The following is a 25,183-nucleotide window of genomic DNA, read 5'->3' on the forward strand; positions in this document are numbered from 1 at the left end:
AGCCTTTGCTCGTCACACCTTCCCTCCATACCAGGCAACATCCTAGTAAATCTCCTCTGCACCCTTTCCAAAGCTTCCACATCCTTCTTATAATGCGGTGACCAGAACTGTACGCAATACTCCAAGTACGGCCGCACCGGAGTTTTGTACAGCTTCATCTAAACCTCTTGGTTCCGGAACTGAATCCCTCTATTAATAAAAGCTAAAACACTGTATGCTGCCTTAGTGGCCCTGTCAACCTGGGTGGCAACTTTCAAGGATCTGTGTCCATGGGCACACATATCTCTCTGCTCATCTACACTAGTAAGAATCTTACCATTAGCCCAGTACTTTACCTTCCAGTTACTCCTACCAAAGTGCATCACCTCACACTTGTCGACGTTAAACTCCATTTGCCACCTCTCAGCCCAGCTCTGCAGCTTATCTGTGTCTCTCTGCAACCTACAGCATCCTTTGTCACTATCCACAACTCCACCGACCTTAGTGTCGTCTGCAAATTTACTAACCCATCCTTCTACGCCCTCATCCAGGTCATTTATAAAAATGACAAACAGCAGTGGACCCAACACCGACCCTTGCGGTACACCACTAGTAACTGGTCTCCAGGATGAATATTTCCCATCAACTACCACCCTCTGTTTTCTTTCAGCAAGCCAATTTCCGATCCAAATTGCTATATCTCCCGCAATTCCCTTCCTCCGCATTTTGTATAATAGCCTATGTGGGGAACCTTATCGAATGTCTTGCTGAAATCCACATACACCACATCAACCGGTTTATTCTCATCTACCTGTTTGGTCACCTCCAAGAACTCAATAAGGTTTGTGAGGCACGACCTTCCCTTCACAAAACCGTGCTGACTATCCCTAATCGATTAATTCTTTTCTAGAAGATAATAAATCCTATCCCTTATAACCTTTTTCAACGCTTTACCAACAACTGAGGTAAGGCTCACTGGTCTATCATTACCAGGGTTGTCTCTACTCCCCTTCTTGAACGGGGGAACCACATTCGCTATCCTCCAGTCATCTGGCACTATATTCCTGTAGACAAATGACGAGTTAAAGATCAATGCCAAAGGCTCGGCAATCTCCTCCCTGGCTTCCCAGAGGATCCGAGGATAAATCCCATCCGGCCCAGGGGACTTATCTATCTTCAACCTCTGAAGGATTTCTAATACCTCTTCCTTGTGAACCTCAATCCCACCTAGTCTCGTAGCCTGTATCTCAGTATTCTCCTCGACAACATTGTTGTTTTCTAGAGTGAATACTGTTGAAAGATATTCATTTAGCGCTTCCCCTATCTCATCTGACTCCACACACAACTTACCACTACAATTCTTGACTGGGCCTAATCTTACTTTCGTCATTCTTTTATTCCTTAAATACCTATAGAAAGCCTTCGGGTTTACCCTGATCCTATCCGCCAACAACTTCTCATGTCTCCTCCTGGCTCTTCTCAGCGCTCTCTTTAGATCTTTCCTGGCTACTTCGTAGCCCTCAAGTGCCCCAACTAAGCCTTCACATCTCATCCTAACATAAGCCGCCTTCTTCCTCTTGAAGAGATTCCACTTCCTTCGTAAACCACCGCTCCTGCGCTCTACAGCTTCCTCCCTGCCTGACAGGTACATACTTATCTAGGACACACAGGAGCTTTTCCCTGAATAGGCTCCACATTTCTAATGTGCCCATCCCCTGCAGTTTCCTTCCCCATCCTATGCTCCCTAAATCTTGCCTAATCTCATTGTAATTGCCTTTCCCCCAGCTATAACTCTTGCCCAGTGGTATTCACCTATCCCCTTCCATCACTAAAGTAAACATAACAGAATTGTTATCGCTATATCACCAAAGTGCTCACCTACTTCCAAATCTAAACACCTGGCCAGGCTCATTACCCAGTACCAAATCTAATGTGGCTTTGCCCCTTGTTGGCCAATCTACATACTGTGTCAGGAAGCCCTCCTGTGCACACTGGACAAAAACTGACCCATCTATAGTACTCGAACTATAGTGTTCCCAGTCAATATTTGGAAAGTTGAAGTCCCCCATGACAACTACCCTGTCTCTCTCTCTCTCTCTCCTATTTGAGAATCATCTTTGCTATCCTTTCCTCTACACATCCGGAACTATGCGGAGGCCTATAGAAAACTCCCAACAGGGTGACCTCTCCTTTCCTGTTTCTAACCTCGGCCTGTACTACCTCAGTTGACGAGTCCCCAAACATCCTTTCTGCAGTTGTAATACTGTCCTTGACCAACAATGCCACACCTCCGCCCCTTTTACCATCTTCTCTGTTCTTACTGAAACGTCTAAACCCTGGAACCTGCAACAACCATTCCTGTCCCTGCTCTATCCGTGTCTCCAAAATGGCCACAACATCAAACTGCCAGGTGCTAACCCATGCTGCAAGTTCACCCACCTTATTCCGGACGCTCCTGGCATTGAAGTAGACACACTTCGAACCATCTTGCTTGCCGGTGCCATCTTGCTTCCCTGAAACTTTTTATTTTGGACCACCCTACTCTCAACCTTTTCTATAGTCGAACTACAATTTTGGTGCCCATCCCCCTGCTGAATTAGTTTAAACCCACCCGAATAGCCTTAGCAAATTTCCAGGATGTCGGTACCCCTCTGGTTCAGGTGAAGACCATCTTGCTTGTAGAGGTCCCACCTACCCCAGAAAGAACCCCAATTATCCATGAATCCAAAACCCTCCATCCTGCACCGTCCCTGTAGCCACGTTTTCAACTCCTCTCTCCCTATTCCTCGCCTCACTAGCACGTGCCACGTGCTAACAAACCAGAGACAACAACTCTGTTTGTCCTAGCTCTCAGCTTCCATCCTAGCTCCCTGAATTTCTGCCTTGAATCCCCATCTCTCTTCCTATCTATGTCGTTGGCACCAACGTGGACCACGACTTGGGGCTGCTCCCCCTCCCCCTTAAGGATCCCAAAAACACGATCAGAGACATCACGCACCCTGGCGCTTGAGTGGCAACACACCAACCGTCAATCTCTCTTGTCCCCACAGAACCTCCTATCTGTCCCCCTAACTATGGAGTCCCCAATGACTAATGCTCTGCTCCTCTTCCCCCTTCCCTTCTGAGCAGCAGGGACAGACTCTGTGCCAGAGAGCTGTGCCCCATTGCTTTCCCCTAATAAGGTGTCTCCCCCCCCCCCCCCCCAAACAGTATCCAAAACGGTATACTTATTGTTGAGGGGAATGGCCACGGGGGATCCCTGCACTGCCTGCCGGTTCCCTTTCTGTCCCCTGACCGTAACCCTTTTTCCTGTATTTGAGGAGTGACTACCTCCCTGTAACTCCTCTCAATAATCCCCTCCCTCTGCCTCCCGAATGATCCGAAGTTCAACCAGTTCCCTAACGCGGTTTTCAAGGAGCTGGAGTTGGGTGCACTTCCCGCAGATGTGGTCAGCAGGAACACTAGTGGTGGCCCTTACCTCCCACATGCTGCAGGAGGAACATTCAGCTGCCCTGACCTCTGTTCGCATTATTCTAAATTCCCAAGACTTAAATAAAGAATAAAAAATAAACTTGTTACCTTACCAATCAGGCACACAGAACCTTTTTTTGGTTAGATGAGGAGGATGGGTGGGAGATACTACCCGGGTAGTGTTTCGGGTAACGCAACCACACAAATATATTACCTCACTCACTCACCAGTCCCGCGTCGACTCCTGCTCAGCATACCTCCGCCTATTCGCGAGGTAAGCTTTTTAAAGATTCAAAAACCGTGATTCACCGGCTTCCTGACAGCCTCCTGCACCCAGCTCCCGCTCACGCTGCTGCTAAGTTCTACACTTAAACTAAAGCATCACGATGTTCTCCATTTTGTTTTCAGCAATGGTATATTTTGTTTTAGAATGCAAAATTAAAAGAAATCAATCTTCTACTTTTAAATGTCTCCACAAACTTAATTCCTTTTTTGTCTCATTATGTAGCAGAGAGGAAAGTCAACCAGCCCATCATGCTAATGACTACTGTTTTAAAAGTACTTTTAAAACAGTAGTCACTGCAACTGTTAACATGCATGGCAAGCTGCAATAAACAACGATGGAATATAGGAACATATCTGTTGGTGGGTGTTGACGGAAGGCTTAAAAACTGGTTAAGGGACTGCTAAACCTATTCTGCACTTTTAAATAGTGTCATAGATTCTTTCTTACATTAAACCTATGGAGATGAATCATTTGATAGTATAGTGCTGTCCTAGTACTGCAGTGAAGTGTCAGCCTTGAATTATGTGCCGAAACCTCTGGAGAGGAACTGATTCTGCAACCGTCTGACTCCATATCGCAAGCGCTGCTGCTTGTTACAATTGAACTTGCTTCTTCTGCCTTTTAGGCACTGGCATTATAGACCATAGCTTGTTTATGGCTATTGCTCCTAACATGTAATCCATAGCTGCCAAGCTCCTCCTTGGACAATATTTGCTGCTGTGTAGAGTTTTTGGGTGCTGTATTTATGCTGCTATTCCTCTCCAAGAAAGGAAATAACTTGATTTGCATTTGTAAAATGCTATTACAAATTTGGTTGAAGATGCCTTCCTGGGCGCTTGACTTTAGCTTTCTCATAAGTGTTCTACACCATTTTCATGGCAGAACGACTCGTGCAGTGCAGTAGCTTTGCTCAAAAGTGTAATGGTAGTATCCTATTATGAGGTGAACTGTACACACTCTTTAATTTGTTTGAAGGCAGACCGAGGAATGTCCTGTTAAGTCATGCTAGATGTGATTTGTCAAGTGCGTTTATCTGCACTGGGTTCCGCATTTATGAATATACTTAATTCAGTCAGTACAACTTGCTTACCTGCAGTACAAAATTTAAGTAACCTTGGCTTAAATAAAATAACTAGCATGTGTTCTTCTATATTAGTATTGCTAAAGTTTGCTGTTTATCTTTTCGTTTTAAAACCTGACTAATTTTACAGCTAATAAAATGTGAGGCTGGATGAACACAGCAGGCCAAGCAGCATCTCGGGAGCACAAAAGCTGACGTTTCGGGCCTAGACCCTTCATCAGAGAGGGGGATGGGGGGAGGGAACTGGAATAAATAGGGAGAGAGGGGGAGGCGGACCGAAGATGGAGAGTAAAGAAGATAGGTGGAGAGAGTGTAGGTGGGGAGGTAGGGAGGGGATAGGTCAGTCCAGGGAAGACGGACAGGTCAAGGAGGTGGGATGAGGTTAGTAGGTAGCTGGGGGTGCGGCTTGGGGTGGGAGGAAGGGATGGGTGAGAGGAAGAACCGGTTAGGGAGGCAGAGACAGGTTGGACTGGTTTTGGGATGCAGTGGGTGGGGGGGGGAGAGCTGGGCTGGTTGTGTGGTGCAGTTGGGGGAGGGGATGAACTGGGCTGGTTTAGGGATGCAGTAGGGGAAGGGGAGATTTTGAAACTGGTGAAGTCCACATTGATACCATATGGCTGCAGGGTTCCCAGGCGGAATATGAGTTGCTGTTCCTGCAACCTTCGGGTGGCATCATTGTGGCAGTGCAGGAGGCCCATGATGGACATGTCATCAAGAGAATGGGAGGGGGAGTGGAAATGGTTTGCGACTGGGAGGTGCAGTTGTTTGTTGCGAACTGAGCGGAGGTGTTCTGCAAAGCGGTCCCCAAGCCTCCGCTTGGTTTCCCCAATGTAGAGGAAGCCGCACCGGGTACAGTGGATGCAGGCCTCCTGCACTGCCACAATGATGCCACCCGAAGGTTGCAGGAACAGCAACTCATATTCCGCCTGGGAACCCTGCAGCCATATGGTATCAATGTGGACTTCACCAGTTTCAAAATCTCCCCTTCCCCTACTGCATCCCTAAACCAGCCCAGTTCATCCCCTCCCCCCACTGCACCACACAACCAGCCCAGCTCTTCCCCCCCCACCCACTGCATCCCAAAACCAGTCCAACCTGTCTCTGCCTCCCTAACCAGTTCTTCCTCTCACCCATCCCTTCCTCCCACCCCAAGCCGCACCCCCAGCTACCTACTAACCTCATCCCACCTCCTTGACCTGTCCGTCTTCCCTGGACTGACCTATCCCCTCCCTACCTCCCCACCTACACTCTCTCCACCTATCTTCTTTACTCTCCATCTTCGGTCCGCCTCCCCCTCTCTCCCTATTTATTCCAGTTCCCTCCCCCCATCCCCCTCTCTGATGAAGGGTCTAGGCCCGAAACGTCAGCTTTTGTGCTCCTGAGATGCTGCTTGGCCTGCTGTGTTCATCCAGCCTCACATTTTATTATCTTGGAATCTCCAGCATCTGCAGTTCCCATTTTCTCTAATTTTACAGCTATTAGCATGGATATTAGGGAGTGTTATATTTCTAAATCTGTTTTTGACATCCATATTAATTAGAACGGAAAGTTTGCCGGACAATTTAAATCAGTTACCCAGGCCTACAGACTTCCTAACTAAGCTATTTACTAATTACTGCGGTAGGCTAATGTCGCCTGTTTACAGATGTTTGGGAAACAGAATCTGTTCTGTTCAAAATCTCTTCCAGTTTCATCTTTTTAGTGCATTAAAAACAGGGTGAAGAATCTTTGCTTGCAAATCTCAAATTTGAAAGTAATTTTTATTGTGGCTCAAATGCAATTAGAATTTTTCTGAAATTAATTATTAACACTGACCATTTTTGAACTATCCTATGCATATAAAATGTGCAGTTTTGCTTTTTAAAAAAAAAATTGCTCTTTTCAGAAGCATAATAAAGGGGATAATGACTGCTATTGTCAACACATGTTTGAGAATAAATTGTCATTGCACTAAAGAGATCTGGTCAAGGATGCAGTTGCCTAATTTTTGTGAACTTCTTTGCAGAGATTTAAACACACTTTGAATTTTATTTTCCATTGTCATTGAAATGTTAAACAATGAGGCATCATTTGCATCCTTAGACATGTTTGTGTAATTTTTTTCATAAACAACTGAGAGTTAAATGTAAATGCTCAGTTGTTATTTCGATATTTCTTTCAATAATGCACTACTTCTCTGTATTTGTAATAAAGACACCTTGCAATATGAAGTTGTATTTGGGTTTTGATCGAAATAACTTGACTGCTTGTCCCTGATTTATACTTCAAAACTTTTGAGAACTTTGAGAATCAATTTATGAGACATTATTCTGATTTAAGTAACTTTGATTTCAGTGCGCTGGAAGGCGGAAGAAGGTGATTCCGGTGAAATTTGAGGTTGGCGATTTGGTATGGGTGAAATTTAGTAGACGTCCTTGGTGGCCTAGTGCTGTCTGTCTTGACCCTCTACTGAAGACTCACTCCAAAATGAAAGGTAGGTATTTGAATGCAAAACTTTTTGAAAGAAATGTGAAGCTCGTTGCTGAGCTGAACTCTATGTTGCGAATATCTTCTAATCAGAAGCAGTTCCTTCACCGATGGCACCTTCCAAAACAGTGCTGATGATGTGGCTTGCTTCTTGCATAACTCCCACTGTGGTTGACATGGCCCTCAGCGGCAACTGACCTATCGCTTGTGCTCTTTCCCATCACTCAACAGTGTGATAAGGAACCCCTCGTCCTTGTTTTTCCATCCTATCAGCAGCTGCATTCAAAGGATCATTCTCTGCCGTTCAGACAATTCCAAGACTACCAACATCAAACACCTCTTCCTCTTCCTTCCCATCCCCCATCTGCATTTCTTAGGGGTCATTCCCTCTGGGACACTAGTCAGTTCATGAGCCACTAACACTACCAGCCCCCTCAATTTCCTATGGTGCCTCCTTATCTAAACACACGGTGTAACATCTGCTCTTTACCACCTCCCTGCTCACCATCCAAAGGTCTCAAGTCTTTCCAGGTGAAGCAGCTTTTCACCTTTGCCACCTCCAATCTTGCATATTGTATTTGCTACACCTAATGTGGTCTACTGTACAAACTCAGACTGGGTGACTCCCTTGCAGAAAACCTCCGGTGTGTGCGCGTGCATGATTCCAGCTTTCCCATTGCTGCTTGTTTGAACAGTGTGTCCTGCTTGCATGCCCACTTGTCTGCCCTTGTCATGCCACAGTGCTTCACAGTGCAGACCTGGAGGAACAACATATCCTTCAGTCGAGGCACTTTTTACAGCCTCATGGACGTGATATCGTGTTCAACGCCTTCAAATTGTGAACCAACTCCCCCCACCAAAGACATTTATTCCTCCCCACCTTATCGGCTTTCCAGAGGGGCCACTGTCTCCGTGACTCCCTTGTCCGCTCCACACTCTCTCCTCCAGCCCCACCACACCCAGCACTTTTCCCTGCAACAGCAGGAAGTGCTACACCTGCCCCCACACCACCTCCTACACCCCCATCCCAGGCCCCAAGAAGACTTACAGCATCAAGCAGATGCTCACCTGCACATCTGCCAATGTGGTATTCTGCATCCGCTGTACCCGTTGCGGCCTCCTCTACATCAGGGAAACCAAGCGGAGGCTTGGGGACCGCTTTGCAGAACACCTCCGCTTGGTTAGCAATAAACAGCTGCACCTCCCAGTCGCGAACATTTCAACTCCCCCTTCCATTCCTCAGACAACATGTCCATCCTGAGCCTCCTGCAGAGCCACAATGATGCCACTCGAAGGTTTCAGGAACAGCAACTCATATTCCACTTGGGAACCCTGCAGCCCAATGGTATCAGTGTGGATTGCACAAGCTTCTAAATATTCCCCCCCACCCCCATCCCAAAACCAGCCCAGCTCGTCCCCGCCTGTCTAACCTGTGCTTCCTCTCTCCTAAGCCGCAACCCCACTCTCTACCTACTAACCTCATCCTGCCCCCTTGACCTGTCCATCCTCCCTGGACTGACCTATCCCCCTTCCTACCTCCCCACCAACACTCACCTTTACTGGCTCTGTCTCTGCCCCTCTTAACTTGTCTGTCTCCCCTCCAGCTATCTTCTCCCCTATCCATCTTCGATCTGCCTCCGCCTCCCCCCCTCCCTATTTATTTCAGAACCCCATTCCCCTCCCCTCCCCCATTTCTGAAGGGTCTAGGCCCAAAACAACAGCTTTCCTCCAGAGGGAATGACCCCTAAGATATGCTGCTTGGCCTGCTGTGTTCAGCCAGCTCCACACCTTGTTATCTCAGATTCTCCAGTATCTGCAGTTCCTATTTTTTTTCTCTCTCATTTCTTCCCTTTCTTTGACTTTACTTACATTCTTTGTCGTCATGTCCTCTCTCTTGCGCGCTCTCTCCCTCCGGTCTCTTGCGCGCTCTCTCTCCCTCCGGTCTCTTGCGCGCTCTCTCTCCCTCCGGTCTCTTGCGCGCTCTCTCTCCCTCCGGTCTCTTGCGCGCTCTCTCTCCCTCCGGTCTCTTGCGCGCTCTCTCTCCCTCCGGTCTCTTGCGCGCTCTCTCTCCCTCCGGTCTCTTGCGCGCTCTCTCTCCCTCCGGTCTCTTGCGCGCTCTCTCTCCCTCCGGTCTCTTGCGCGCTCTCTCTCCCTCCGGTCTCTTGCGCGCTCTCTCTCCCTCCGGTCTCTTGCGCGCTCTCTCTCCCTCCGGTCTCTTGCGCGCTCTCTCTCCCTCCGGTCTCTTGCGCGCTCTCTCTCCCTCCGGTCTCTTGCGCGCTCTCTCTCCCTCCGGTCTCTTGCGCGCTCTCTCTCCCTCCGGTCTCTTGCGCGCTCTCTCTCCCTCCGGTCTCTTGCGCGCTCTCTCTCCCTCCGGTCTCTTGCGCGCTCTCTCTCCCTCCGGTCTCTTGCGCGCTCTCTCTCCCTCCGGTCTCTTGCGCGCTCTCTCTCCCTCCGGTCTCTTGCGCGCTCTCTCTCCCTCCGGTCTCTTGCGCGCTCTCTCTCCCTCCGGTCTCTTGCGCGCTCTCTCTCCCTCCGGTCTCTTGCGCGCTCTCTCTCCCTCCGGTCTCGTGCGCGCTCTCTCTCCCTCCGGTCTCGTGCGCGCTCTCTCTCCCTCCGGTCTCGTGCGCGCTCTCTCTCCCTCGCAGCAGGATGGAAGTCTTTCCACCTTGGTAGTTAGAGACCCTATTGTCCTGCCAGCACTCTATGCGCACCACCACCCCCCCCACCCCGAGCTATAGTATAAATGCTGCCCTGCCCAAACTTCACTTCCGCTCTGAAGGGTCATCTAGACTCAGTGTTAGCATGCTGTTTCTCCATGGATGCTGCCTGACCTGCTGTAAACTCCAGCATTGTTGTTTTCAGCTGTAGATTGTGTGCCCACTCAACTCTTCTATGACCCTTTTGCTTACATGCCAGATTATTATCTCCCCTTGTTTGTTTATAGGCATGCCTCAACTAACTTCAGTTGAACACGTGGCTACAGGGATGGTGCAGGATGGAGGGTTTTGGATTCATGGATAATTGGGGCTCTTTCTGGGGTAGGTGGGACCTCTACAAGCAGGATGGTCTTCACCTGAACCAGAGGGGTACCGATATCCTGGGGGGGAAAGTTTGCTAAGGCTATTCAGGTGGATTTAAACTAATTCAGCAGGGGGATAGGAACCAAAATTGTAGTTCGACTATAGAAAAGGTTGAGAGTAGGGAGGTCCGAAATAGTTTCGGGGTGCAAGTTGGCACCAGCAAGCAAGACGTTGGTTTGAAGTGTGTCTACTTCAACGCCAGGAGTGTCTGGAATAAGGTGAGTGAACTTGCAGCGTGGGTTAGTACCTGGCACTTTGTGTCCATTTCGGAGACCTGGATAGAGCAGGGACAGTAATGGTTGTTGCAGGTTCTGGGATTTAGATGTTTGAGTAAGAACAGAGAAGATGGTAAAAGGGGTGGAGGTGTGGCATTGTTGGTCAAGGACAGTATTACAGTTGCAGAAAGGATGTTTGGGGACTCGTCAACTGAGGTTAGAAACAGGAAAGGAGAGGTCACCCTGTTGGGAGTTTTCTATAGGCCTCCGCATAGTTCCGGATGTGTAGAGGAAAGGATAGCAAAGATGATTCTCAAATAGGAGAGAGAGAGAGAGACAGGGTAGTTGTCATGGGGGACTTCAACTTTCCAAATATTGACTGGGAACACTACAGTTCAAGTCCGATAGATGGGTCAGATTTTGTCCAGTGTGCGCAGGAGGGCTTCCTGACACAGTATGTAGATTGGCCAACAAGGGGGTGAAGCCACATTAGATTTGGTACTGGGTAATGAGCCTGGCCAGGTGTTTAGATTTGGAAGTAGATGAGCACCTTGGTGATAGATAGCGATAACAATTCTGTTATGTTTACTTTAGTGATGGAAGGGGATAGGTGTATACCACAGTTATAGCTGGGGGAAAGGCAATTACGATGAGATGAGGCAAGATTTAGGGAGCATAGGATGGGGAAGGAAACTGCAGGGGATGGGCACATTAGAAATGTGGAGCCTATTCAGGGAAAAGCTCCTGTGTGTCCTAGATAAGTATGTACCTGTCAGGCAGGGAGGAAGCTGTAGAGCGCAGGAGCGGTGGTTTACGAAGGAAGTGGAATCTCTTCAAGAGGAAGAAGGCGGCTTATGTTAGGATGAGATGTGAAGGCTTAGTTAGGGCACTTGAGGGCTGCGAGGTAGCCAGGAAAGATCTAAAGAGAGCGCTGAGAAGAGCCAGGAGGAGACATGAGAAGTTGTTGGCGGATAGGATCAGGGTAAACCCGAAGGCTTTCTATAGGTATTTAAGGAATAAAAGAATGACGAAAGTAAGATTAGGCCCAGTCAAGAATTGTAGTGGTAAGTTGTGTGTGGAGTCAGATGAGATAGGGGAAGCGCTAAATGAATATCTTTCAACAGTATTCACTCTAGAAAACAACAATGTTGTTGAGGAGAATACTGAGATACAGGCCACTAGACTAGGTGGGATTGAGGCTCACAAGGAAGAGGGATTAGAAATCCTACAGATGTAGGGCTGGATGGGATTTCTCCTAGGATCCTCTGGGGAGCCAGGGAGGAGATTGCCGAGCCTTTGGCATTGATCTTTAGCTCGTTATTGTCTACAGAAATAGTGCCAGATGACTGGAGGATAGCAAATGTGGTTCTCCTGTTCAAGAAGGGGAGTAGAGACAACCCTGGTAATGATAGACCAGTGAGCCTTACCTCAGTTGTTGGTAAAGTGTTGGAAAAGGTTATAAGGGATAGGATTTATGATCATCTAGAAAATAATTAATTGATTAGGGATAGCCAGCACGGTTTTGTGAAGGGTAGGTCGTGCCTCAAACCTTAGACTTCTTGGAGAAGGTGACCAAACAGGTAGATGAGTAAACTGGTTGATGTGATGTATATGGATTTCAGCAAGGCGTTCGATAAGGTTCCCCACAGTAGGCTCTTGTACAAAATGCGGAGGAATGGAAGTGTGGGAGATATAGCAATTTGGATCGGAAATTGGCTTGCTGAAAGAAGACAGAGGGTGGTAGTTGATGGGAAATGTTCATCCTGGAGACCAGTTACTAGTGGTGTACAGCAAGGGTCGGTGTTGGGTCCACTGCTGTTTGTCATTTTTATAAATGACCTGGATGAGGGCGGAGAAGGATGGGTTAGTAAAGTTGCAGACAACACCAAGGTCGGTGGTGTTGTGGATCGTGACGAAGGATGCTGTAGGTTGCAGAGACATAGATAAGCTGGAGAGGTGGCAAATGGAGTTTAATGCAGACAAGTGTGAGGTGATGCACTTTGGTAGGAGTAACTGGAAGGCAAAGTACTGGACTAATGGTCAGATTCTTGGTAGTGTAGATGAGCAGAGAGATCTTAGTGTCCATGTACACAGATCCTTGAAAGTTGCCACCCAGGTTGACAGGGCTGTTAAGAAGACTTAGTGTTTTAGCTTTTATTAATAGAGGGATTGAGTTCCGGAACCAAGAGGTTATGGCGAAGCTGTACAAAACTCTGGTGCGGCCGTACTTGGAGTATTGTGAACAGTTCTGGTCACCGCATTATAAGAAGGATGTGGAAGCTTTGGAAAGGGTGCAGAGGAGATTTACTCGGATATTGCCTGGTATGGAGGGAAGGTGTGACAAGGAAAGGCTGAGGGACTTGAGGCTGCTTTCGTTAGACAGAAGAAGGTTGAGAGGTGACTGAATTGAAACATATACGATAATCAGAGGGTTAGATAGGGTGGATAGGGAGAGCCTTTTTCCTAAGATGGTGACGGCGAGCATAAGGGGGCATAGCTTTAAATTGAGGGGTGAAAGATATAGGACAGATGTCAGAGGTAGTTTCTTTATTCAGTCGTAAGGGAATGGAACGCTTTGCCTGCAACGGTAGTAGATTCGCCAACTTTAAGTACACTTAAGTCGTCATTGGACAAGCGTATGGACGTACATGGAATAGTGTAGGTTAGATGGGCTTGAGATCGGTATGACAGGTTGGCACAACATAGAGGGCCGAAGGGCCTGTACTGTGCTGTCATGTTCTATGTTCTATTACATCCATCAGCAAACATCTCAACTTATTATGGAGACAGTGTCAGTTCTGTTTGTAATTTCTTAGATATCGAAACAGTCTGTCCTTGCATGTTGCGAGACTTAGACAATACCCAAATCTGGATATTGTCAAGTAACCAGTCATGTTACATGGTTATTAATGATACCATCTTCCACAAGAGCCATAACATCTTGACTTTACCATTGACATTTTGATGGCTAGAAATATCCAACGGTGGTCACCATTGACCAGAAATGTAATAGAATCACCCACATCAATAATGTAGTTAAAAGACCATGAGTGAATTTAGTTCTAATACAGCAAGAGATCCTCTTCCTGATTTGCATAATGTGAATGATGAATATATTTCTGCTAGGCTACTCACCACTGGCCTGGATGAGCACGTTTTCAGACAAACTTAAAAGCTCATCCTTTTTGTAACGTAGTTGTTTGTGTAAAAGCAACAATGTCGATAACTGCCCAAGTACACCCATTTCACAAATCAAATCAATATCTCCCATCTCTACACTCCATCAGTAAAGTGATGGAAGGTGTCATCAACAGAGCCATGAATGGCATGCAGCAACAACCTCTGATGTTCAGTTTGAGTTCTGTTCGAGCCACCTTACAATTTAGTACAACCATATCTAAAGAATGGAGCTCAAAATATGAGATGCCATTGACTGCACTGTATATCAAAGTAATATTTTTGAAGTTAATGGGATTCATGGCAAAAACACAGTCGCATTCAAACTAAATTTCTCTCATGGTCTTGTACCTGTGATATCAATGTTGCTGATTCAATTATGCTTCTGATTGGAATCATACCTGGTACAATGGAAGATTGTTGTGTTGTTTGATGGAGAATCAAATGGGACATCCTTGCAGGAAATTCTTGATTAGTATCCAAGATGCATCATAAATCATGTACAAGACACTTTGGATGTGAGTTTGCTCGCTGAGCTGGAAGGTTAGTTTTCAGACGTTTCGTCACCATTCCAGGTAACATCAGTGAGCCTCTGACGAAGCGCCGGTGTTATGTCCCGCTTACTATTTATCTGGTTAGGGTTCCTTGGGTTGGTGATGTCACTTCCTGTTCTTTAATATACAAGACACTTTAATATACAAGCTATATAAATTCTGTGGCTGCGAGAGCAGCTCAGACCTGGGAATACTTATTTCCTGTCTCCTCAATGCTTGTCCGCCATCTACAAGGCCCAAGATGAAAGTGTGATGGAAACACACCCACTTGTATGGCTGTGTTTACCTCCAGCAATACTCAAGACCATTCTGGACAATGCAGCCCATTTGCTTTCAATAGTCAGTTTCCTGACTGCTCACACACAGTGACAGCAGTGTCCCAATGACCAACACCGTAAGATGTAGGAGTAGGGCACTTGGCCCATTAAAGCCACTGACATTTTGCGAGATTATAGTTTATCTGATAAACTTCAACTCCCACTGTCCTGCCTTATCTCCATAATCCTTGATTTCCTTTCGTGATTAGAAATCTGTCTGCTTCAACCAGAAATAGCCTTAATGACACAGCCTTGACAGCTCTCTGTTAGGAATTCCTCAAATCAGAAGTTTCAACAGTGTGATTTAAGAAGGCAACTAATGAAATTTTCTGGAACATGTGCGCACCTGAGTGTCGAGGACCAAATATTTGTTGAGAAGAAACTCCATGTGAGATAAATAGCCATGCAACTGTTGAACCAGCCAGCCTGCCTGGATACATTGGGATGGATTTTAAAATGAATATTTATGTAATTTTATTTTGTGAGTTTTAAACTTTAAAAATAAACGGAACTCCTGTTTCATCCAAACAATGCATGCCTTTTTACAAAGAGTTACTGGCGGGCTAAGCTGCCTTATCTCTCGGACGTTTTCACTCATCTGAATGCCAAAATGCTAAGCATGAGAATGCTGACCACCAGAAAGTGTTCAATATTTTGCGTTAAATCTGGGTCTTTGGTAAGATTTGGTGGCTGATTCCCTTGATGTTTCTACTAACGTCAGCGGCATATGCACGGTCTCATGTTCAAACATCTTCGTACTGCAGGAGAAGTTAGAATTCTACTTGCTTCTCGACAAATGTGGAAGATGATGACTGGATGCATAATTCATTTAGTTCACTGCCTTTTGATTCATCGCAAAAACTTTTTAAAAGGAAAAATATGCAGAACTACTGACTCCTCACACAATGACACTGAAGTTTAGGGACATGTCTTTGTACATGTTTTGGCTGACCATGGTATGTGAATATCTGACCATCTCTGGCCATGCTGTTGCTGTGCTCATGCTGTTTGTGGTAGCATACTTCAACAAGCTGGCATTTTCAACAGTGGCTTACATGAAGAGCAGGAGGGAGCACTTGTCAGTGGAGGCAGATGTTTTGAGGAGGTAACTCCTGACTAAGCCAAAATATATATACCAGTAAAGAAGAAAGACCATAGCTAACCAAGGAAGTTAATCACAGAATTAACTTGACAGAAAACATACAACAAGGTAAAAGTTAGTGGTGGCTCAAATCTGGCATAAATTGAGAATCAGCAAAGGAGGATTAAAAAGATGAGTGAAAGTAAACTAGAGGTGGATGGATGTAAAAACTGATCAGAGCTCTTTAAATGTATAAAAGGAAGAAAGAGGTCACTGAACGTAGGCCTCTTAGAACATGGTTATGTAGAAAAAGGAAATGGCAGAGGAGTTCAACAGTAATTTTGCATCTGTCCTTGCAATGGAAGATACTTAAACCATTTAAGAATAAAGATTATGGGAGAGGGATGAAATGTCATCGCCATCACTAACAAAGTAGTATTACACAAACTAAAGGAGCTAAAGATGGAAGTCTCTTGGCCTTGATGGCTTGCTAGCTAATATATGAAGAGTGGGAGCTACAGAGATGGTGGATGTATTGGTTGTAGTGTTAAAGTCCTTGGATTCTGGAGAAGCACTAGAAGGTTGGAAAACTAAATGTGGGCACCTCAAATCAAAAAGGAGTTGTGAAATAAAGTAACTATAGGGTAAATAGGCTAACATTTATTGTTGGAAAAGTATTGGAATCCATTATTAAGAAATCAATAGAATATATGGAAGATGATAATCTAATAAAGGAGAGTGAGCATGGCTTCATGAAAGGGAAATCATGTCTGACTAAGTTTTTTTTTGTTGGAGGATGTCTCCTCCCGCTGTAGATGAGAGGATCCAGTAAATGTTGTGTTTGGACTTGGACAAGGGGTTCATAAAGGTACCTCAAAGTTAAATCATGAAATAAGATCCTGCAGTGTTGGAGGTAGCATTGGTATAGTTTACAATTGGTTAATTGACATGAAACAGCAAGTGGGGGTAAGAGGTTCTTTTTTCGAGTTGACAGCCTGTGACCATTGGGATTTTGCTTGGACTGCAACTGTTTACTATCTGTGTCTGTATATTAATGACTTGGAGGAAGGTGAATGTGCTGTTGCCAAATTTGCAGGTGACTCAAGTCGGTGGAAAGGCAGTTTGAGGGAGGGTTGGAACAGTTCGAGAAATATTAATAGGTTAATTGAGAAAGCAAAAATGGCAAATGATGTATAATGTGAAGTTGTATTTCACTTTGAAATGGAGAACAAAAGAACAGATTATTCAAATGAAGAACAAGTTGCAGAAAACTGCAACACAAAGGGAATTTAGAGGTCCTTGTTTTTGTAACACAAAACTAGAACCCAGATGAAGCAGGTCATTCAGGAGGCTACTGGAATGCTGGCCCTTCGTTCAAGGGGATTGGAGTATAAGAGTAGAGATGTTTTATTGCAATTGTACAAGGTGCTGGTGTGACCATATCTGGAATATTGTCACAGTTTTAGTCACCTTTAAATAGGGAAAGAAATTATTCCACTGGATTTGGTTCAGTGAAGACTCTCAAGGCTGATCTCTAGTGTGCATTCCCCATTGCAGTCCCTCTACTACCAGTTGCAAGTAACCTGCATTTGTCTTCACTAAACTCTTTCTCTTCTCACACACCCATAGAGGATTTTACAATCAGTTTGTATATTACGTTACATGAAAACTTGTACTTTTTTTTTCTCTACTCCATCCCTTTGCCTGTGTTTGAAATGTGAAATGATCCCCATCATCAGATCTGTTCTTTTTAGCCAATTGTATGCCCTTACTTGGATCTAATACTATCCCAACTTTATCATGAATTTTCCTTGTTAGCCATGACCAGCCCTTTCCTGTTTTTAGGAAAGAAGACAGGAAAGAACCCTTGTTGCAGTTGTTCATACACTTTTTTTTTCTTTTTCCTCACTTGTTTGTCATTGCCTGCCCACTGTCATCCCTTTAATCAATGCTACCCAATTTATGGCCTGTCATAGCATCTATGTTTAGATTAAGGTGCTCCTCTCAGAATCACCGATATGTCTCTCCATTTGCAATGAAAATTTATGATGTAATGGTCACTCCTCCCCAAGGGCCCTTGTACAGCTAAGTTGCTAATTATTCCTTTTCTTGTTTCACAATACTGAGTCTTCGATGGCCTGCATTCTAGGTGATTTGTCTCTTGTTACTTGCTAGTTTGCCCACAGTTTTTCTTCCTGTCTTTATCTTTTGGCGGTTTTAAAAATGTTCTCAATCCTTTTGATTTAGCACTAATCTTTGTTACTGGTTTTTCTTTCAATTTGATACTGTCTTTAGTTTCCCTAATTAATCATGGTCAGTTTTTCTCTTTCCTTGAATCCTCCTTCCTCACTGGGCTATATCTTTGCTGAGAGTCATGAACTATTTTACTACTTTTTGAAAAGGCTGCTTCTGTAGCACCTCCTTAGCTGTGGTCTTTACCATCTGTAATGGTAGCTGATGCCTGAGAGTAATACCACAAGCAAATTCACATGCCAAGTCACATATGGCATTTGCACCACTTTTCTGAAGATTCCACTCTAACAGACTTCTAGGTATACCTGTACTATAGATCACCATGGATGAATAGATTAGCTTTCCCATCCCTCTCTTGCGTGTGCTCGCTGCCTGGTTTGTGCAATAAATGCTTATGTTAACATTGGCACTTAATTCGTGTGAAATATTTTTAAATTCTGTGAATTCACTTTAAAAACGATGCAAATATTTTCCTTGGTAGCCATTCCATCTGTGCCAGGCTGCCAGCTTGTATGTTGCTGCCAATGCTGCATAAGACTTTCCTGTAGGTCCTGCCTGTAGTTCTCTTGCTTTTCTTTCTTCCCCCGATTCTGTCTTGTTGTCGTGGTGTGCCAGCTGAAATCAGCAATTCGCCATCTGAGGAAGCATTCAGATGTTTACATATTATTTTTGGGTGGGGGGATGCGATGTGCATTTTGCTGAAGTATTTGTCTTTATGCTGATGGGGACAAATTGCAAAAATACCATCATAAAAGGAAAGTAAGTTTCTCTACCGTAGGAGAGCAGAGTGATTGGTAGATCATTTTGCCATCAACAGTACACCAGTTAGATGATTGACAGTTCACCATTTAGCTTTTATTTAAATTTTTAATGCAGGTAACACCTTGACCAACTGGACCTGCAAATGTTCCTGTGACAATCTGTCTGTACAATTTATTTCTGCTTGCAAAATAGAGGGCCTTGTGTAGTATTTTGTATCCTGTTATGCATAGGTGCACACCATTGAGTGCATAAATTGGTTTTCAACATAATTGTTAACAAACTCTATTATTTAGTAATTATTGTCCAGTTGTGGAAACGCATTGTGTTTGGAGTTTTGTGAACATGGCTGGTTAAGATCTAGTCAGCATGATGCTTGTTGCAAACAACTGAAGGGATATGCTGTTTGACAATTCCTGACAAGCTTTTGGGCATAAGGCCCATTTACCTAGTATCACAATGGCAGTGAAAATTATATGTCACGTTCCTCTTTGACTTGATGGTAGCATCTTGTTAGTGGTGAGCATCACACTTGCTATTGTACAGTGGTAGCATGTTCTGGCTAGTTTCACCTATTGCTCAAACATGGTGAGATACTTTGCCCTTCCAGGCTATTCTGAGGTTGATTGGGGACTTTTATGAGTCTACAGTAACAGCCTTAACTTGTTTTGAGTTTATGCAGCAAGATATCTGTGTGATTGGGCTAGCTTTTCGTATAGCACAAAAAAGTTTTCTTTTGCTTTTTACATTGTTATTATTGCAAATTGTCCTGATGAGCAGAAGATGGAAAGTTTCAGCAAAATATGTCTATCTGCAGCAGTGGTCTTGCTCTGTAGTAGTAAATGACTTTTCCTTTTGAAAAAGGTGGCATTTTATGAAACGTTTACTACTTCAACGTTTTTAAGATCAAGTAAATAGCTACAGAAGCTAACTTGGAATGTACCTTTTTAATCTTTTTGGATTTCTGATGCCTTTGTTATGTCTATTTTTACTAGAACCCAGCAGGCGGCCCTGCCGACAATATTACGTTCAGTTTTTTGGCGTCGTTGTCGAACATGCCTGGGTTGCATCAGCAGTGGTTGAACCATTTGAAGGAAGACATCAGTATGAGCTGCTGGTTCAAAGAAATACCAAAAATGGGGAAGCTGATGTGCATAGAAATAAGGTGCTGTATATGTGTCTTTCTTTTTCTATATTGCACTGAAGGCAACAATCGGGAATAAAGATACAGTGCACTTCAATACACTCTGAAATTGACTTTGTTTAAAAAAAACTTATTTTTACAGTTGTCCCCGCTCCCCCGTCTCCCTCCTTGCTGAAAGCTTCGAAAGCTGCTATCAGTAATAGTGTTTTCAATATAATGAAACAACCTTGGGTCCTTCCCAGTATCATCACTTTAAAAAAAATAAAATTTAACAGCACACCCTGCATGGAAAAATTCAGGAAGTTGACCAAAGCCTTGGTCAAATGGTTGGACTTTAAGCACGCTCTTGGAAAAGAGTCAACAGATTTTGGGCTTTATGGGGGCAGTTTGAGAGTTTTGGCTCCAAGCAGCGAATGGCAGGGTGACCAAGGTTGGAATGATTAAAATTGGGAATGCTTCAGACACTAGAATCGAAGGAATGCAGATCTCTGCTGTGAGACTGGGGAGAACATGCCTAATAATGTAGCAAATCTTGGATTTGAAAATAACTTGAGAATTTTAAAATTAATATGCTGTTTAGCAGAGAGCAAGTTGAGACTAAACAAGCATAAGGATGGTGCATTTAATGATGTTTGATGCAGCATAGGACTTGAGCGAAGCTTTGCATGACAGAAAGGTGCACATGTATTGGAATTGCCAAATCTTAATATAAACAAAGGTGGATGAGGATTTTGGTGACACCAAAAGAGGTGAGTGGTTGTTAATGAAAAAGGATGGTCTTAGTATGCGTGTGAGGTTGAAAGGCTGAAGTGTTGAGCTTGTTACCATTCTGCAGAAACATGTTACTTTAAGTATTGTTGCCAAGAGGAAGCTTTATAGAATAAGGTTTTCATAGTAGATAGTGAAATCTTAAAATGCTATTGTTGTTATTCTAGCCATTGCAAACGAGTCATCCCAGTCAGGAACCTGGCTGGTTAGTTCAAGTTATTTGCTTTGGTTTTAGTTGTGTTCTCTTGCTGAAATGTAAGTGTGCAATGCTGCCCATTTTAATTGTACAATGAAACAGAAGTTTATTACCAAAGAAATTAAGATATTGGTTTAGACAATTCTATCTAATTTTTGTAATTCAAATAGTGACTTGTGACTTCAACCCTTAGACTCGAATTGCAGATGACTCTAGGAAGAAGCTATCTCACGTTTGCTTAAATGGACTTAGCTTTAAATAATTCCTTGTAGGATTTGTACCAATTCTGTAATTGGTAACTAGCACCAGCTGTCATTCCAAGATCTAGTTCACTGTACATCCTCTTCAGAACACTTTTTTTTCAGCTGACCTATTCCAAGGACTTCACTGGGTGTCCCACTCAAAGTTAAATGAGAAACTAAAACAATCTGAGATTTTGGCATTGCCCTTAAAGCTCAAAAAGTAAACAAGATCCAGAACCACTAACAAACCTTAAGGTCCACTATTTACACTGCAAAACAATCAAATAAATGAAAATCTAATTATGGTGCACAAAATCCATTAATTCTAAAAATTTTTGGGAGAAATCACCTTGGTTTCAGAAATGCTGTTAAATATTGACTTCAAACATTCTTAAAACTCACCAGTTACCATCTCAAAATGCAGAAACCCAAACTCTGAATGAAAGTCCAACAGTTTACAACACATTATACAAAACAATCCTTACAGATCCCAGTGACTTAAAGTGACACTACTTTACAGGACTGTAAGTTTGATAATGATTGAAGCTAATGTTTTTATACTTGAGGTATTTGATCACTGCCTCAATAGCTTATAACAAAAGAAAATTATAAGCTCTATGCTAACTCAACATTTCTTTTGTTTTAGGTTTCTGTTAAAGTGCACACACAGTGGGAAACTGGTGTTGTTCAGGCAGAAGAAGCACTTTCTATGTCTGTTGAGGACAGAATATCCAAATATTGCCTAATTAGCGAGGATGGTTTGCTTCACATGGCTGGGAAAGAAAAGCTTGAAATTCAACTAACTTCAGAACCCAAGGACCTAAACATTTCAGCTGACTCCAACAGTCACTGCAATAATTCAGAAGATTGCCATGCTACATATGCACACCAGAATAACAAGACAGATACCAGCTCCTCAATTAGGTGTTCTTCTGACTGTAAAACGAGAAAACGCATGAGAAATAAACTGTTAAAGGCCAGAGTTCCTATCAGTGAATCTTCACAGTGTACATACAATACAAACAGTACAGTAAATAATATGCAGATGAATTCTGCAACCCTTATAAATGGTTTTGCAGAGGCATCAAATGAGATCATCACTGGAATAGAGGGTTCAACCCCGAAATCCTGTATCGTTGAAAGTTCTTCCATATATAATAATAATAATGTCATAAGTACATCAGAGATTGTTTCAGCTGCAACAGCTGTATTAAATTGGTCAGATGAAGGAATTTCTAAGGAGCCATTTAATATAGGAAATGGTCCAACTACAATTGAATACAAGACCAAATCTAGTTCTGAACATTATGGTGTCTGTAATGGGACTGGAACTCAGTTTGAAGCCAACTACCAGAACATGCAGGTTTGTGCAGTATTTAAACACTTAGTACAGTACTAGTTAAACTGATACATTAGATTTTTATTTGGGGTTAATGTAGTCTTAAGATTTATTTCTTTGAACATTGCTGACCAGTTCCCTACTTTTTTTATTGTGCATGTATTTTAGTTAAAATGGTGCATAGATTATTCATACATGGCAGGAAAGTCCTAACTTTAATCATTTCTCTTAGTAACAGGAATAAGCTGTGAAAAATCAAGCTTCATCTACCATTCAAGAGATTATGGCTGATCTGTATACTAACTCCATTGAATAGTCTTGGCTTCTCAACATTTCACTAACCTGGCTAGCCAAATCTGCCAATTGCAAATTTTAAATGTTTTCCATTGAGTGTTAGCTACCCATTCTTTAGCAGAATTTGACATTTTTAAAAAATCCAGTACAAGAAATGCCTTCTGACTCCTTTTGTCAAATGTCCTGGCTCTGATTTTACTGTTCTGTTCCCTCTAGGCCTCCGCACAGATTAAGATAAATTTCTTGAACTTAGCTAATGAGTTTCTTTCAAAAATCATGAACCTCAAATCATTGTTTCATTAAAAAAACAAAGTCTTGGTAACATTCTGAACAAACTCTGCTTTCTTTTTAAGGCCACTATATCTGTCTGTGATGTTGTGCCTGGATGAACTCCAGGCTTGATGCAACTTGAACTTTTTGTATTTCTATGGTGAAAAACACACTGCTTTTATTGAACCAAAGAATGGTTAGAATACAGAAGAAAGTTCTCGCACCCATACCAGCTGTCTGCAAGAACAGTTCTGCAAATCCTTTTCCTCTACAAGTTGGATGAACAGAAGTAGGCCATTTCACTCACCTGGTCGTGTTCCTTTTTTGTTATTCAGTGATGATCTGCTAATAGTCCTATTCCCTTTATTGATTTAAAAATCCCTCTATCTCACCCTTGAATGTTCTTAAACACCCAGCCTGTAGCCCTATGCAGTAAAGAATTCTACAGATTTGTTTTTCCACCTCTCTTCCTCATCTCTGTTTTAAATAGGTAACTCTTGCTCTGAGACTATGCCCAGCGGTCTTTAGACTCTTTTTTTCTCCGGCAAATAACTGCTCAGCGGCTACTCTAAGTCCCCTAAGAATCTTGTGTTTTAATGAGGTCACCTTTCATTCTCATAAACTGAGTACACACCCGACCTGCTCAACAGTTCCTCCATAAGATTTAGCCATACCTGGATGCAACGTAATGAAGTGTTTGTGTACTGTCTCTGATCCCAATATGTCTTGGGTAAAGGGACCAAACTTTTTACAGTATTTCACATCAAGGCTAATTAATGACTTGTACAGTTTTAAGAAAGCATCTGTATAGTTATACTCCATTTCTTTTAAAATAACGGCTAACTTCCACTTGCCTTCTGTATTACCTGATTATCTTATGCTGGCTTTTTATGTCATGCACAAGGACTCCCAACTCCCTTCATGTTGCAGTTTTCTAAAGTCGTTCCCCATTTAGATAATATTGAACTCTCCTATCTGAGTGCACACCTGCACATTTTCCCCACATTATATTCCATCTGCCAAGATTTTGCCAGTCAGCCTGCTAGTTTCTCTCGAGACTCTGTCACCATCGCTACTTGCCTTCCAATTTATTTTTGTCAGCCACAAAGTTGGCAATAGTACGTTCACTTTTATTTTCTGTTACGATATGTTGACCCCTTACCAACCATCAAATACATTACATCTGCTCATTTGCCTTTCTCCACACTGCTTCATGTGTCCTCAAAGAACTTGAATTTGTCCAACGTGATTTTATTTTCATTAAAGCTGTCTCTGCTTCATTGTATTTTTCTAAGCATCATACATTTTATCTTTGACTCTAGCAATTTTCCCAATAACAATTGTTGGTTCAACTGATGCATTGTTTCCTCCTTTTTTTTGACTGCCGTCCTTTTTTTTTTGAACAGTAATGTTGCTTGTGTTGTTTTCCAATCCACTGGAACCTTTGCAGAATTCAGGGAATTTGAAAGACTACAAAAGAACATCTATCTCTGCAGCTGTTTCCTTGTAAGATCTTAAGATGTGGATCATCAGATGCAGGGGTTTTGTCAGACTTTTGTCCCAGTAATTTTCCCAGTACAGTTTCTGGTCACTGTTTTAATTCCTCCTCTGCCCCATGCTTAATTTCTCCTATTCTGGAATGCTTCCAGTGCATTCCATATATCCCAACACCTTTTCTTTACTGGTGTTTATTCAATTTTCTTTGAAAAATTGTAGTTGAATCGTTCATCACAATTTCCAACGGTGCATTCTATGAATTAACCACTTTGCTTATTTTTAAACAGATGGTTTTCATGATTGCTTCTTTCGCTCTTTCTTTAAATCGTCCTCTTCACAAATCTATTCTTGGTTTGTGAAGTTGACCCTCCTCCAGTTGTCATTTATACGAGATTTCTGTAGCTTATACACCTTTTCATAATATACTGATCCCAGTCTGTAAAAGTGTCCTTTAATGGCACTTGACCCAATGCATTCCCGAGAACCAGATACAGGAATGCATCTTTACTTATTGGACCTGAAGAAATTGATGAACAAAATTTTCTTGATTAATGTTTAGCAATCTCCCTATACAGTATTGCTATCCCTGGTTAGGTTGGCATAATTAATATTTCCCATTACTACTCTATAGCTTTAGGAACTTTGTCATGATCTCAACCAACGAAGAAATTGAATTGAATGAAGTCTGGCTTGAGAGATCATTTGTTTTAGTTT

At 43.3% G+C, this 25,183-nt stretch overlaps 1 protein-coding gene across 1 annotated transcript in view; it reads left to right on the forward strand.

Moving 5' to 3' along the window:
* Positions 1 to 25,183, forward strand: part of LOC125458162 (uncharacterized) — a 166,763-nt gene that overhangs the window by 37,015 nt on the left and 104,565 nt on the right. The window contains exons 3-5 of the mRNA XM_059650811.1: positions 7,152 to 7,290; positions 19,715 to 19,884; positions 21,716 to 22,432. Coding sequence (XP_059506794.1) covers positions 7,152 to 7,290; positions 19,715 to 19,884; positions 21,716 to 22,432 — 1,026 coding nt within the window. The remainder of the gene's footprint in view (positions 1 to 7,151; positions 7,291 to 19,714; positions 19,885 to 21,715; positions 22,433 to 25,183) is intronic.

Source organism: Stegostoma tigrinum, chromosome 13 (genome assembly GCF_030684315.1).
Source record: "Stegostoma tigrinum isolate sSteTig4 chromosome 13, sSteTig4.hap1, whole genome shotgun sequence".
In the NCBI taxonomy this organism is placed as follows: domain Eukaryota; kingdom Metazoa; phylum Chordata; class Chondrichthyes; order Orectolobiformes; family Stegostomatidae; genus Stegostoma; species Stegostoma tigrinum.